At 43.6% G+C, this 16,209-nt stretch overlaps 1 protein-coding gene across 1 annotated transcript; it reads right to left on the bottom strand.

Annotated features, from left to right (window-relative positions):
* Positions 1 to 6,375: 6,375 nt before the first annotated feature.
* Positions 6,376 to 10,457, bottom strand: LOC103401296 (acyl-coenzyme A thioesterase 2, chloroplastic-like). Its single transcript, XM_008340006.4, has 5 exons — positions 9,666 to 10,457; positions 8,715 to 8,892; positions 7,334 to 7,806; positions 6,990 to 7,118; positions 6,376 to 6,796 (listed from the first exon to the last, which is right to left on the bottom strand). The coding sequence occupies exons 1-5, from the start codon at positions 10,071 to 10,073 to the stop codon at positions 6,626 to 6,628; spliced, it is 1,359 nt and encodes a 452-aa protein (XP_008338228.3). The 5' UTR covers positions 10,074 to 10,457; the 3' UTR covers positions 6,376 to 6,625.
* Between the last annotated feature and the right edge of the window lie 5,752 nt (positions 10,458 to 16,209).

Below are 16,209 nucleotides of genomic sequence, written 5' to 3' on the forward strand. Positions count from 1 at the left end.
TCTCCTGGGGTTCCGCCGAGTACTGAGGCGCCACCTGATCGTCCTTGAAGATCCCCTCTTGTAAATTTGATTTGATTTGATTTTTTTTTAGGTATGTATAATGCAAATTTATGTAAAATTTCCAGAAAAATAAATAAAATGGACTTTATTTCTCTCAAATTTTTTTTTTTTTTTTACGTGGACTGATCCACCATTCCAAAACCCTTTCCTTTTTTTTTGCATGGTGCTAGCCACCAAGAATCCATTTACTTCTTTATATATATATATATATATTCTTTTCCATCTGCTTTCGGTGCCAAATGCACCATCTATTACAAATATATTATATTAGGGTGGTGGCTGACACCATCATTTATATATATATATAATTTTTAATTTTTTTAATTTTATTTAATTTTTTTTTTTTCACTTTTGTCATGCATCCACTACTATATATATTATATTTTTTTTCATACATATATATATTTTTTTATATATGGTGCAGATGTACTAACATTCCACCATCTTTTATTTATTTATTTATTTATTTATTTATTTTTTTTATTATTATTATTTTATTTTATTTTTTTTGTATAAATTTGGATGGTGAGTTGAGGAATTTGCAGGGATGGTCGGGGAGCTTCGGAGCACCGCCACATAGCACCGCCATTGAGCACAACCGTTACATTGCGTGTCGTCACGGAGGAAGGGATCACTAGATGCCGTTGCTCCCAATTAGATCGAAATTAGGGCTCTGATCAACGATTCCCAACCCGGCGTTGCTGTCGAAATCAATGGGGCTGTTATGGTGGTTGCCCTTCCCGCTCTGCAACAGCTGCTTGAGTCCACACGACATGTCGTCCACATCCCTGGCTATCCACCTCAGCAGAGACTGGTCGTGGGCCGGATACGCTGCCGTTTCGGAGAGCATAGTCTCCCAATCCTCCAATCCGCCAAGCCCAAGGCCGCACTTCTCGACCCCTCCGTCTTTATCCTTTCAACCTCCACAGCCGCCATAGCCAAAGCTCAAAACTCAAGCTCCTGCATACACACATGCGGATCGGGAAAATCCGCCAAAACGGTTCGCTACCCATTTGGATTCTCACCTGGCTGCCAAATCCGGTTGAACTGTTATGAAAATAATAAGATCACACTCGGCAAATTCAGAGTCCAAAACGTGACCCAAACGCCGTCTTCGTGAACCTCCCTGCAAGATGCAACCGTCGGTTCGAATCCGTGATCGGACTCTTCGGCCCGACTTGGAACAACAGCCTCCTCCTCCAGAATTGCTCGGCGCCGTAAAATGGCTGCCTCATTCCCGCCGATTTCGTTCAGAAGCAGTTCAATTTAGAGAGCTGCAGGTCCAGCGCCGATAACATCAGCTGCCTGTCTCAGCCCCACAACGAGTTATGCGATTCGAGGACTTGAGTCGGACCGGGTGCAAGAACTTGTTCGGGTCAATTTCGGTTCAGTCGGATGGGGAGTCGCCGTTCTCGCTGGAGTTCGAAACGGTGGAGTTGGGATGGTGGGTCGGTGAACCGGTTGGAGAAAAGTATGAGTTTTTAGAGCTTGTTGCCGTCGCAGAGATTTGGTGGGATCGGGCCGGTGAGAGAATTGGAGGAGACGTCGACTCGCAAGAGCTTCCCGCTGAATCCTAAGCCCTGGGGAAGGAGACCCGTTAGCGAATTGTTCCAGAGAAGGAGGTTTTCTAAGTTGTTCATCAAGCTTATCATGGTCAGCTCTTTCAGTGTACCAATTCCCGGCGGGATTGAGCCTGAAAGCTGATTATCCGACAAGTCGAGCGTCTTCAGTCTCTGTAAGAGGCCGATAGTTGCTGGGATAAAGCCTGAAAATCGGTTCTTTCTTCCCCAAAAACGACGACGGATGGAGATTCGGGAAAATGGAACCGGACGCGGGGATCAGACAGGTCAACAAATTAAACGAAACGTTGAAGCTCTCCAACGTGCTACAGTTCTCGAAGTTGGACGGGATCGTGCCAGAGAGAAAGTTCCGGGAGAGGTCGAGGTCGGTGGCTGTATCGGTGGAGGCAGCTTTGAGGAGAAGGCTATGATGGAGAGCTTTGGGAAAGAAGGGTCTTTTGGGCTGCTCATTTTCATGGATTTGGGCTCCGGAGGTGATGATCCTTTTGGGCTTCGATAAGGGCCTGGGCTGCACAGGCTTTAGGCTTCACAGGCACAATCAAGTGCCTTCTTGCTGATATTTTTTTTTTTTTTTGTAATAAAGTTGACTTTCTTTAATAAAACGTTTATTATTTATTTTGATGTGACTGTACTCGAAGTTAAATGTTCGAGCTGCCTACGTACCCCTCAAAAGAAGAGATCAAGTCATAACGTAGTTCAAATACATAGATATTTTTTTGTATTTTCTTTTGGTGGTGCCGTTTGCAGTTTCAACTCGTGCAGGCAAGGAGCGTTGTGCCATGCAGTTTAGGCTCTTACAGACAAGGAGCTTTGGTTAATGCATTTTAGGCTCGTGCGAACAAGGAGCATTGGTTCGTCAAACGATCTAAGAGAGTCGTTCCTCGCAATCTTCATAGCAAGGAGCCTTGACTGAGTAGTTGAAGAAGTCTTCAGGAAAGAAATCACGCATCGTGATGGGGATGGACGATCTATGTGTCGAAATTTCATCATCTTCAACACGTTCACGTTGCTTTGAAGGTTGACAAGAGCTGCTTTGCCCCCTTTCCGATTGGCGGACTTGTGGAGGAGACGTATGCTTCTTGTGCAATTTCTTAGGAGTGACTTGAGTCCATCCTTCAACTTTGCTTGTTTTGGAGGATGCCCCCAGCGGTTGAGGTGAAAACTTTGAGTCGGAAGAGCCAAAAGTGATGGTGGTATAGTTTGACTTCACCACATCGTCAAGATCTAGCTCGATGATTCCTTTCTGAGCCAACTTCATGATGAGATCTTTCAGCACGAAGCACGTTTCTGTCGGAAGACTGATGAAGCGGTGGAATTTACAGTATCTTGGACTGTCGGTACGATTCATCTCTTCCGCCCGTCTGCACTCAGGCAAACTGATCACCTTCTTGTCCAACAGGTCATCCAGCATGGCAACCACATCAGAGTCGGGGAATGGATAGGTCTTCTCCTCAAGCTCCTTCAAAGTGCGTCTACGCATCTCTTGATCATGAAAAGCTTCAGTTTGAATCACCTTGCCTCGTGTGGAGATTTTGACAGGAGCTATGTTAACCGTCATTGTCTCTTTGGTGGGTTTCCACGCAGCCTTCTCCTCATTTGGCCCAACAACTTTGTCGTTCTTGTAGTCGGCGATTGGTTCTTTCTTCCCATGATGGGCGATGCTCAACTCCATGTCATGGGCGCGAGTGGCCAATTCCTCGAAGGTCCGTGGTTTAATGCCTTGAAGGATGTATTGCAAACCCCATTGCATGCCTTGGATGCACATCTCGATTGAAGAGGTTTCCGAGAGCTTGTCTTTACAGTCGAGGCTTAGAGTGCGCCATCTGTTGATGTAGTCAATGACTGGCTCGTCATTCCACTGCTTTGTGCTCGTTAGCTCTAGCATGCTCACAGTGCGGCGGGTGCTGTAGAAGCGGTTGAGGAATTCCCGCTCTAATTGCTCCCAGCTGTTGATGGACTCAGGCTCTTGGTCCGTGTACCATTCAAAGGCATTTCCTTTTAGCGAGCGCACAAACTGCTTGGCGAGGTAGTCCCATTCGGTCCCTGCGTTGTTGCAAGTTTCAACAAAGTGGGCAATGTGCTGTTTCGGGTTTCCCTTTCCATCAAATTGCATGAACTTTGGTGGTTGATAACCCTTCGGCATCCTTAAGGCGTCGATCTTCTTTGAATACGGCTTCGAGTACATCCCGGAGGTATTTGAGCTCCATTCGTACTGAGCCTTGATGGTGTTGGTGATCATCTCTTGTAACTGCTGGATAGAAAGAGATCCCATGAGTGCCGCTACTTGGTCTGGCTCCGGCTTCACATCGATTCTCTCCACCGTAGGCTCATCTTCTGGGTTAGGGTTCTCATCGTCCTGCGCCTCTAGTCGGTTGACGAGTGCTGCAATTTGCAAGTCTTTTTCTTCCACAGTTCGGGTTAGCCTTACGATTGCTTCATTCATCTGAGCCAGCTGCTCATCGATTGAAGTTGCTCCAATGGTCATGACTTGCATGGCCGCACTGTCGCTTGAATCGGCATCAGAGATCATGGATTCGGAGCATTTCCTTGGGCTTTCCCCCTTGGTGCCCTTAGTGAGGCTAAGGTGATCAAAGGCTCGTGCCTTGGGTGCTCTTGTTCCCTTGGTAGAGTTGATGCAGAGGTGAAAGAGGTGGCAGAAGTAGCTCTTGCCATGCTTCGAGTCGTGATGCCCAAAGTGACACCAGTTGCAACGAGGATGCTCTTGTTCTTTACGCCGGTTGCGGGAACAGTTTGAGCCTTCCTTGATGCCATAAATTTTGGAAGTGCGCTTGAATTTCTTGAACGGAGAAAGAGATGAGAGGCAAAGATTGTCCCACCGGGCGTGCCAATTTGTGAACGCGGAAAATTCCTGAAACGAAAGAGACAAGAACAACGTGCACAAACAAATATTTGGTTTGATGATTTTGGGTTACAATCTCTCTCAAATTTGATCATCTGATTCGATCTCCGTAAGGTGTTGATTTGTGGATGTTTCGTTGATCCAAGGGCCGTCGAGGCTTGATCTTGGATGAACTGTTGGAAGTTTCTTCAAAGGGCCGTGGGCTTGATCTTTGAAGGTGGACTTTAGCGGATCTTCAAGGAACCGTTGGGGCTTGATCTTGAGGATGAGTGTTTCTTCAAGGGCCGTTAAGGCTTTGCTCTTGAATAACGGTGATGAACGGATCTTCAAGGGCTTTTGGGCTTGATCTTGAAGAACGGTTGGATGTATGGATTTGTCGACGTTGTTGATCCAAAGGGCCGTTGGGGCTTGATCTTGGATGAACAGATGATGAACGAAGAACGAAGAACACTTTCTTCAAGGGCCGTCGGGGTTTGATCTTGAATTTGGTGGAAGTTCTTCACGGGGCCGTCGGGGCTTGATCTTGAAGGTGGATGATTGTTGATCCAAGGGGCCGTCGGGGCTTGATCTTGGAAGAATGATGAACGAAGAATGAAGAACACTTTCTTCAAGGGCCGTCGGGGCTTGATCTTGAAGAAGGATGATTGTTGATCCAAGGGGCCGTCGGGGCTTGATCTTGGAAGAATGATGAACGAAGAACGAAGAACGAAGAACACTTTCTTCAAGGGCCGTCGGGGCTTGATCTTGAAGGTGGATGATTGTTGATCGAAAAGGGCTTTCTTGATCTTTCGGGAATTGCTTGAGAGCTTCGGAGTTTCAGAGCTTCAGAGCTTCAAGGTGTAATATGAATTCCTCCTCCCAAATGAATGAATTAGCCTTCTATTTATAGAAATTTCCAAGGCCTAATTTTGAATATAATATTCCAGATGAAATAAGTCGTTTCTGCCAGGTGTTGACACATGTCCTGTTTGATGACTTTTCCAATTTATTTCGATTTTTTGTTTAGACACACGCTACGTGTAAAATTTATGTAATACATGAGCGTTGAAACTTTGATTTATCGGTCAACATTTATTTACCGAAATTTCGATGTCTACAGAGATCTCCATCTAATTCCCCGTTATTTTGCAAGATAAATCCAAGATAACTAAAACATTCACTCTTTGGTACTTCCTGATCTCCAACCGTCACTCCTATCTCATTTAGGTCCTCACTAAACTTGCAGAGGCGAAGACATTTAGCGTCCAACATTTCCCACCAAAGGTTTAGTTTCACATTTACTCCCTCATGCGTTTTATCTATCAGCACTATATTATATGCGAAAAATATACACCAAAGGATATCATCTTGAATATGTTCCGTTAACTAGTCCATCACCAATGCAAAAAGAAAAAGACTAAAGCTGGGCCTTGGTGTCATCATGTGGTTGAAAACTTTCAATTTTTTGTCCAGAAACCTGTAATATGCAAAATACCAAATATACCCTAATACAAAATTAAATTAGATCTCTAATAATTTTCTAAATAAACTAATAAATTCCTAACATTTTGTGGGTAGAAGAGAGAAGAATATCTTCCAAAAAAATAAGGAGACAGAAGAATATGTCAACCTAGTACAAAGAAGTTTTCCTGTGTCCAAAATCCATTTTACCTAAGTCTTTCTTTTAAACGTAGCAATATTTTAATCATACTCTAATATACAAGGATGTGGATTCGAACTCTGGATGCAAGGGACAGACACATTGCCCTAACCACCTGGTCCGTATCCCACAACTGCTCTAAACCGTAATCTTTCTTTCACATGCACAAATGAGTCTACACCATTTATTTTGCTTCACAAATCGGAGATGAAAAGTAAATATGTGGTCTTGAACAGTTGAATGGCAATTTGATATCACATTTTATTTAACAAGCACTGCACGTAAGTAATTATGAGATAAATAGCACCCCTTTCTGTTTAAAATACATATCAACTGTTTGGGTGCAGATGAGGCTTAATTTCAGTTATAAGAGGTATAAATATGGTCCCTTTTTTCAAGGCTTTCTTCGACATTTGCTTTTTCACATGTCACTTACAGTTATTAGCCTCTTCGCTGCCTATTGGCTCGTATGATTAATGGTCGTGTTTATTTGCTGATGACTCCTTTTGTTGAAAGCAAGGCTTGAGCATCCATGCGTTCTACTATATGACGTGCTTCTTCCTCTGTTGCCGGAACCACATTCAGTATCCTGAATCCATTTTTTGTGGCCTTTGCCTCAGGGCGTACGGTGAAAGTGAAATAAAATGTGTTCGACACCTGTTTAAAAACGAGACAGTAAAGATATCAATTATCTGAAAAGGATATTCTTCAGTGAATAGAACATAAAATTGAAAATTCCTCAAAAGTGAAATGGGTAATGGAAACTGTAGCAGTGTCAACTTCTAAAGGCATTCATTTAAAGGTAGACTTAAGTTTCTTGTTCTTTGAAAGTGCAGTTGGAGGAACATACCTCAGTAGACCTGAGTTCAGGCCTGGTAACATGGGCAACAACTTCGATATTAATTAGAGGTTGATCCGGATTCTGAACTTCTGTGTAGAGAACACAAGATTTGAAACGCAGGAAATCTCCAACGTCCACCTGCTCATTAAAACATAATGCTTCACATATTTCTAACACAAAATCGTACAAATGGGAAATCTTAGCTCATTCTTCCAAAGCCAAAATAACAGGATAAAGATAACTTGGATTAAGATGAACAACAAAAAGGGAACCAGAAAATGCTTCGAAAGGGAAGATAATGATAATATGGTTAATTCTAACAATCAAAAGAATGATGTCAATGGGGTACTCACAGGTTTCAAGAAGTCAACGTGATCGACTTCTAGAAAGCAAGGCACCAAGCCTGCAAAGGCATAAGCCGTGGAGAAAGCCAATTCAAATGCTCGGTGCATCAAAAACCCTCCAAAGATCCGACCATGGATGTTTCTCTGTTGTGGTTGGCAGATCAATGAGTTTTCCAAGCGGGTATCCTTTAGAAGAATGCTATCTCTGTCTGCCAAGGCAGGCATATCACAGAAGATCCTTCCCTCAGCCAACAGTGTTTTAACTGTATTTAATTCTCCATTCTCAAACTCCCTTCTGTCTCCTCCTCCTTTCTTTCTTTTCCTCAGATTATTTCTGGCTTCCGCTTCCTCGAAAAGCAATATTTCTCTTTGAGTTTCTGGCGATAACCGATTAACTGGGGCAGCTTTCCCAGTCTTAGAATCACGGGCCACAAATATGAAGTTTGCTGAAAGAGCTACTGAGTCTGCAATGTCAGATCCGTCTGCCAAAAAAGTTTACTTATGTAAGTCTGATCAGTCAGAGCATTAAGCACATCCCTTCCCATAAAGAAGAGCATAAAGTTAAAAGATCACTTTTAGAAGAGCAGGCTGATAATATAATAGTCATTTTGTAGTTGACACTGACAGAATGACAAAATGGATCGTCGTTCTTATAACTGCCCTTTTGTAGATTTAGTGAGTTTTGTTTCAAGATATCAAGATTAAGTTAAACAGAGGCAAACCGCTTATTATTCATTACACTCAAATTTGACGGAGACACCAGTGTCCATAAGCAAATTCTAACATTTAGAATGCACAACAACAACAACAACAACAACAAAGCCTTCGGCTATATGAATCCTAGAACGCCATTGTGCTCGGTTATGTGTCATGTCCTCCGTTAGATCCAAGTACTCTAAGTCTTTTCTTAGGGTCTCTTCCAAAGTTTTCCTAGGTCTTCCTCTACCCCTTCGGCCTTGAACCTCTGTCCCGTAGTCACATCTTCGAACCGGAGCATCAGTAGGCCTTCTTTGCACATGTCCAAACCACCGCAACAGGTTTTCTCTCATCTTTCCTTCAATTTCGGCTACTCCTACTTTACCTCGGATATCTTCATTCCTAATCTTATCCTTTCTCGTGTGCCCACACATCCAACGAAGCATCCTCATCTCCGCTACACCCATTTTATGTACGCGTTGAGCCTTATGAGGAAACTTTTAATAGAAGTTAAGCCTTATGTACGTGTTTAGAATGCAACAACAACAACAAAGCCTTTTCCCACTACGTGTTTAGAATGCAATTGCAAAATTTTAATAGAAGTTAAGCCTTATGAGGAAAATGCTGGACAAAGTCCCAAACTTTCAAAGATTATCAGACTTCAAATATAAAGTTACGTCAAATTCATAAGTACCTGTTGCTGACTGAATAACTTCTAGTTGAATCTCAATAGATGACCGTCCAACCCATATGACAGCACCCACTATTTTCAGATCAATATCAACACTAATCGGCTTCTTCAGAACAATCTTGTCAACAGATGCCGTGACCAATAAGAGTGGCCTTGTTGTGCTATTGTCGTCGCAACAGTGCTGATCCATACAAAGGTATAAAATAAAGGTGCTCATTACATGAAAAGTTACAAGCAAGAAATTCACACTGGAACAAATTTAATTCAATATGATCATTCTTGAGTCTATATAAAAGACAAATTCAATTCAACTAGATTAAAACAACAGAGGATACATTTTGACAAGCACATATCGTGAATCATTGCATTATATGAACATTTACAGGCAAACAGATTTTCGCTGCACATGACCATCACCCGGCTTCCTTACTCCCCGTTTGCATATACATAAATAGTACCAAAGTTATTCAATGCTCACGACCGTCCAAATTTGATGGCACCGATCTTTCTGTTCAACTAGCAATAAAAAGAGCAGAAACTGTCTCCTGACCAAACAAGACGCCGTTCCGATGACTTACATTACCATTCTCAATAGAAACAAAATCAATCAAAACCTCAAACAAAAAGCACTCCAGATTATGGCAGCTCCTTAGGACAATGCAAACCTTGAAAGAAAATAATTCCTACACTTTGGGATTCAGAAAAAAGTTGAAACACTGCGGAATATACCAAGACGGATCAATCAATTCCAAACTCCAAGACCACAATCAAAAAACCCAAACCAGAAACTTCCTAACATGTTATAGTCCGGATGCTCGGGGCTTTACGGATTAGAAGTGCAATTCGGCCTAATCAATCACAACCTTTTTACACTAAATCACAACCCAGTTCAAGTAATCAAATGTCAAGCAGAACCCACAAATCCAATTACACTAAACAGTACAAAAATTCTACCTTTACAGAAATGGTTCCAGCTAAAGCATCAAGGTCTTCAAGCAACTTCCCAATTCGGACCTCGTTCCAAGGATCCCTGTACTGCTCCCGCAATATATAATCCGTCGAGAAATTGTACAGAATCGAAGTCCTGCTCTGCGACGGCGTTTTGTTCAGCAACTCGCTCTGCGGAGGGGCATCTTTCGGCGGGTCCAGAAAAAACCTCTCGAAAATTTTAGACCTCGCCTCCCACAGCGCATTCGTCACAGGCGACTGGTACATTCCCGGCCAGAGGCTAATGGGCTTCCGGGTCGAACCGTTGGGCCCATCTTGGGACGGAGGCGGGTTTTCGAAAGGGGAAGAGAGGGTGGCGACGACGGGAATGGCGGCGGGTGAACTGGGATATGGAGGAGAGGAATTCAAGGCCATGGAATTTGGGGATTCTGGGAATTTGATTGCTTGAAGTTTTCAACTTGAGTTGATTGAATTTTGAGCTCCGAATCATGTAAAGCTGGGAACTTTCAGATTTTCCGGGATTGTGGGAACGACAAGGAGTGTGCAAGGGCTAATATCTGGGAGACTATTAAATTATATTTTGTAAACTATAAAGATTGAATTATTAACATGCGTCTTTATTATTCATGGGTAAGCGTTTGAATGATGAAAACGACTTGACGCTTTTCGGAGGAGTCTTTGCAATCGGTTGGAAGTTGGAGGGAGGAAAGTAATTTTATTCACATTATTTTGGCACTATTTATTGGGTTGGTGGGAAATGTGGTCAGGCATGGAGATGGAGTCGTGGAAAGAAAATTCATTTGTGTGGACAAGTTCATGAGTATAGAAGAATGAGTATGGATTTCTTCTAAAAGTGATTTTTATACTCTTTTTTTTCTTTCATTTTTTTGTATATTTTTGTTTTTACATTGGGAGAAGTATGTGCATTGGGGACCAGCTGATGATTTCGTCATAGCAGTTTAACCTTTCGGGGGTCAGAAAAATTCACAGAGGCATTTCATTGGCCACTGATAAGTCTTTATTGCTTGATTTCTTTTGTTTTTGACTCATTTACGATATTTGGTATTTTGTAGGTCAATTGGTACAAAAGGAGATAAAGGAAGAATTTTTTAAGAAATGGAATGCAAGTTTGGTCAAGTGTTGGAATATGGGTGTGCAGGTACGTCAACTACAATCATTTGTGGAGAACAACTCAGAACAAACCATGTAGTGCACCATATATGGATGGAAAGCTCTGAGTGTCTAGTTTTCGTAGAATATTACGGTTTGTGATTCTGAGGTCTGAAGAAGAATTATAGAATTTTTAGTGACTGCTGCTCAGTCAGAAATTTTACGCCGATTTGTGCTGATACTAAGGTATAAGATATGACTTACTTGTACCACGGCAATGCTTTCGAGTTACGAGTCGATGCTAATCATGTGGGCTCAAAAGATCTTTACTTATTTTAACTGGGTTTACTTAAGTGTTTTGGCGTCCAAATAAAGCAAGAAAGAGAGAGAGGGATATAACCTTAATTTTCGGGTGGCTGCTTTGTAACAAAAAGAGAGAGGCTGCTGCAATTCCAGAGGTGGGGAAAGCTGCGTGACTTGCAGGAGAAAGGGGGACTGCTGTGATTCCATAATCTTGCAAAAGGCTGCCCTTTATTTCATTCATGTTCAAGACATTAGTTCTTCATCAAGTTTCAAGCATATCTCCATCTTCACAACATCACTTTTTGCCGTGTCCTATACATCATCATCTCACGCCTATGCTTGTATTACATAGTGTTTTGCTTATGTTGTTGAACAATTTTCCTTTGTATTTTATTTTCATGTCTAGCTAAACCTTTCATCCTAAGGTTAGGATTAAACACTTGATTTAGCTTCTCAATTTCAATGTGAACTTGATGCAATTTTCATATTTGTGTTCTTGAATCTCTAAACGTAATTTATCATTGATTATTTATAGTTTGATGCTGAGCTACCATTATTCCATAGATATAATTGTGTTTGTTTGTGTGGAGTGATAATCTTGTCTTACATATAAGCACAACTATTTAGAGATTGCATATGCATATGAGCTAGAACTACACTTGTATGGTGTGGATGTTTGCCGGTTCCAAAGAGCTTTTAAAAAAATCAATGGTATGAGGGTAATTTTATTGATGTCGAAAAAAAAAGGGTACACCTAGTCAGGCGAGGCATAAACTTAACCCCTCATAATACAAGAAAAAAGGATTAAAAAATACATGAAAAGAAGGGGGGGACATAAACCTTACCCTTCTAGAAACAAAAACACAAAAGATACAAGGAAAAGAGGGGGGGGGGGGCATGAAACCTAACCCCTCTTAAAGCCGAACCTAATGGTCTAAACCTGCAAAACAGAACAAGCAACATCACAAGGTTAAGAAAAAAAAAAACAAGAAAGTGAGACAAACTTGTATGCCAAGATGTATATTAATTTGAGAAGCCAAAGGTAGGAAAGCCAACATAGTCTGCAAACAAAGTAGCATGAACTGCCATTCAGAGGGGAATCATGCTATATCAAAGTTGGAGAAGGCAAGCTCATATTAGCAAAATTGTTCGCAACTACATTTCCTTCGCAATATATGTGAGAGGCGTAGAAAATCATCTTCCGAATACAATCCAAACAAATAGACCATTGTGTACGAAGAGGCCAATGAGGATCAAAATCAGTCAATTGGAAGGCAGAAATAACACTAGAAGAGCCACTTTCTAGCAAAAGACAATGTCAACCCCATTGATATGCAAACTCTACAACAATAATGACTAATAATAATTATGCAAAAATAGAGTTGCGAGGACCAATCCCTTGGCAGAAACCACCAAGAAACCGACCATATCAATCCCAAAAAACTCATCCATAAGCATCAAGACCATGATTTCCTTTAGACAAACCATATGTATTAAGTTTAATCCCAAGAAACCAAGGAGAAGACCAAAGCATAGGAAGAATAGTTGGCGCCCTGCGAGGGATAAGTTGGATCGCCAGAGAAGAAAATGATACAAGCTTCAAAACCCTGAGAATAACCAAGAATAAACTTCCCACAATGAACAATCCCATAATTGATAGACAAGTAAAGACGATGGAAATAGATTGGGTGACCCTAAAAAATAAACTTCTTTGAAGCTTTCCAAATAGCTGAAATAGTAGAAAGACTTGCATCCAGAGATTGTGCAACTGATGGGAAAAGGGCTTACATACGTAGGCATCCCAAAAAACAACCAAGGAATCTGAAAATGACAAAGAGATACCAAATTGACATGCTAACCACCTCTAAAGCTGCCTAGATATTTGGCACCCGAAGAAAAGATGAAAAGTTGATTCCTCATAACTATGACATAAACAACAATTGGATACCAGATAAATACCACGTTGTTGAAGTGCACCTTCGGTAGGAAGTTTGTCATGAAAAAGCCGTCAAGCCAAAATAGACAGTCAAGGCAGAATAAAATGTCACCAAATAACCTTGGCACAAGCACAATTGCTATGTTTTTTCCGAATAAGATGATAACCAGAAGAAAAGGAAAATTTCCCAATCGACAAAGGCTCCCATATCAGTTTGTCATTCTTTACATTTAAGGCAAAGGTAAATGACGAATTTGTACTTGTTGACCCTAGAAATTACAAAGCCTACGTGGCGCGCAGGCCGAATATATTCTAAGCTAACTACGTCCTTCGGTGATTGCGGGGCGTGACAACTCGTCGGCTGAGGCTCGGCCGAGGAGTAAATTTGATGATGCTGCGTTGGGTCGCGCTACTGACTTCTGCGTCTTGCGATTGCGGCCGAGAAAGGAACGCGTCTCGGCCTCTTGGGTTCTCGAGCCTGAAGACAAGGCTGCTATTTCTTACAAAGTTCACGAACCGAATTCGGCTTACAATGTGCCGAATGTAATAACTGTAACACCTCACCTCGCCGAGAAGGCTAATGAGATGACCTCGACCAACAAGGATTCGAAAACCCTTCTCGACCGAGACTTGGATAGGCAATCGACCGTTCTCGCCGCAGTGCTGTTGATGCCAACGGAAGATACTGCGAGACCGACCGACTCTACGGTGACAGAGCTATCTATGCCGACTTAAGATATCACCGGTTGCTTCCACAGTGCTGTTGATGCCAACGGAAGATGTGTCAGCGAAAAAGGAAAAGAAAAAGATCTCAAGTTGTGAGAGTTTGCGCAGGGCAATTTTTGTGTTGATTTGCAGGGAGGCTTTTCCATTGCTGAATGTCTTGTATTTATAGTAGCAGAACACCGAGCCCGAGTTCCAATCCTATTCGAACTAGGTTTCCCTCTCCGGATTAACATTACCTCGATCAGTCCTATCTCTGCTAGGACTACGAATCTAGTCCTTAACTGAGCCGGATTCGCCTTCTAGTTTTACTGATCTCGTCGAGGGTCCCTATTGTATTAGGACTCGACTTGCACTCTGATTTAACCGACCTAGGCCTAGAAGCCCATGAGCTGAACGCCCCATGACCCTCTCGCCGTACGTCTTCCCGGGCCGAAAGTGATTCCTCCCTCGGCCCAAACTGTTATTTTGGGCCCAAACATTGCCCCCTCGCTTCTGAGGTCCTCGGCCTAAAACCTTCGGCCGAGTTTCGGCCTTGAAGAAGCGAATCTACCACTCAGGATCCCAATACCCGAGTTCCAAGGCGCATTTATTGAACACGATCGCACGATCTTGATCCTGCTAAACCACTCGCCACGTGGCCTCCTCCAACATGGCCAATCCCCGATAATGACGTTTGAAGCGTGCGCCTGCCCGAACCGTCTTGCCATTATGACCACTATCTCAATCCGCGAGCCATTACATCAGTCCGTGAGCCCACCTGTCATCGTGCAGGCGTCGAACCGTCTTTCGTCATTAACTTCGCCGTCACACGCGATCGTGCGCCCCCAAAACCTAAAACCGTCGGTCTTCTCAACCGCATTTCCCAAATGTTCATCATGATCAACGATTCCTCCGGTCGATTTTGCCCTTTGTTTTGAATTTCGAACGATTGCTCTTCCCCCCCATAACTCTATAAATACCGAAATTCCCTCATTTGTACTTTTACGCTCTCAAACTTCCTGAAATCCTCTGCCATTGATTTCTAGTGCATTTCTCCTATTCCAAGTCTTCGTTTTTAAATCCCCAACCCAGACAACCCTTTTACTCCGTGCCTCTTTCACACAATGGCATCCTTCATCTCCAAGCTTTCCAGGGAATGTGACCAACACCAGAAGATTGTTGATCGGAGCTCGATCAAGACCATCCGGTTTGAAAACGACATGAGCACCCAGTACCAAATCCTGGGTCCTCTCTTCAAGGCTACAATTCCACCGACTATCATCGGCCTTCTCCAGGAGCACTGCCTAACACCCTTACTTCAAGGGTTTGAATGGTCGCGATGGGATGCGGCTAAACCCCAGGGCTCCTGGCCCTCGACGACCACATCCTGGGCAGCCTGGGTCGTTCGAATGGAACGACTCTTCGGCGAGCAATGGAAGGCCCTTGGCATCTACGACGCCATTCTCCTTTCGTCTATGGAAATCATCCCCGACAAGGAGCTTCTCCAAGCCGCTCTGTGCTTCTGGTGCTCGGCCACCAACACGATGGTCCTTCCTCTGGGTCCCATTGGTCCCACCGTCCTGGATATCACTGCTATTCTGGGGACTTCGGCGACCGGGATCCCTGTCGACGCGACCCTCTCTGGGCATCCGTCGAATATCGACCTGAAAACGCTCTTCGACCGTCGGGCCTTCGAGACCTTGAACCGTGACGGTCATATCCCGTCGAAGGAAGATATTCAGAAGCTCCACAAGAACTTCTGCAATTACAACACCCTCTATCTTCACTTCGTCGGCCGAGGAGAAGAGGACCTGCGAGAGGGAGAGCATGAAGCCTTCCTCTTCTACTGGTACAACAAATACGTTTGTTGTACCAAGTCAAACAAGTGTTTGGTCGAGAACATGCCGATAGCCGAAGCCCTGGCTAGTGGTCACGTCTTGGCACTGAGTTCCAATATTCTCGCCCAACTTTTCCGCTGCCTGGCCGAGGCGACCCTCCACAAAGTCGACCCACACCAGAATGGTCCTCTCTGGGTCTTCCAGCTCTGGTTGCAGGTATACTTTGCCTCCCTTCGGCCGGCCATAGCTGAATTCTCACCAACAGAGGCGCTTGGACCTCAACTGGCCTCTCGACCGACACCTCCCCATCAAGCCGAAGAGGTATTTCGGTACCTCTTTGCTCTTGACGACTTCTCCAACGACAAGTTCCTAATATGTCGTCGTCGAGACTATCCTTCCTCCATCAGGCTGCCTACCTCCCCATGGAGCGCGAAAGAGGACGCCGATCTTCGTCAGACTTGGGGGTCGTTTGTGCTTGCTCGCGACCTCCCTCTCGGCTGTGATGGGAAACGGTCAGGTTGGGAAGTATATCATCCGAACTTCCTTGCCCGACAGCTTGGCTACCTTCAGGGCTGCCCTATCCCCCTTCTCTCCTCCCGAACGGTCCTAAGCCGTGGACGCGAACCTCGTTCCTCTGATAAGGAGTGTAGAACCGCCG

The sequence above is a fragment of the Malus domestica genome, chromosome 10 (assembly GCF_042453785.1).
Source record: "Malus domestica chromosome 10, GDT2T_hap1".
In the NCBI taxonomy this organism is placed as follows: domain Eukaryota; kingdom Viridiplantae; phylum Streptophyta; class Magnoliopsida; order Rosales; family Rosaceae; genus Malus; species Malus domestica.

What these genes read in the sequence shown, in the direction of transcription:
- LOC103401296 (XM_008340006.4), bottom strand. Translation starts at nt 10,073, where the DNA reads ATGGCCTTGAATTCCTCTCCTCCATATCCCAGTTCACCCGCCGCCATT. An exon ending in AGTTATTCAGTCAGCAACAG is followed by an intron (nt 7,807 to 8,714) that starts GTACTTATGAAT and finishes CTTTTTTGGCAG; the next exon opens with ACGGATCTGACATTGCAGAC. An exon ending in CTGAACTCAGGTCTACTGAG is followed by an intron (nt 6,797 to 6,989) that starts GTATGTTCCTCC and finishes GTTTTTAAACAG; the next exon opens with GTGTCGAACACATTTTATTT.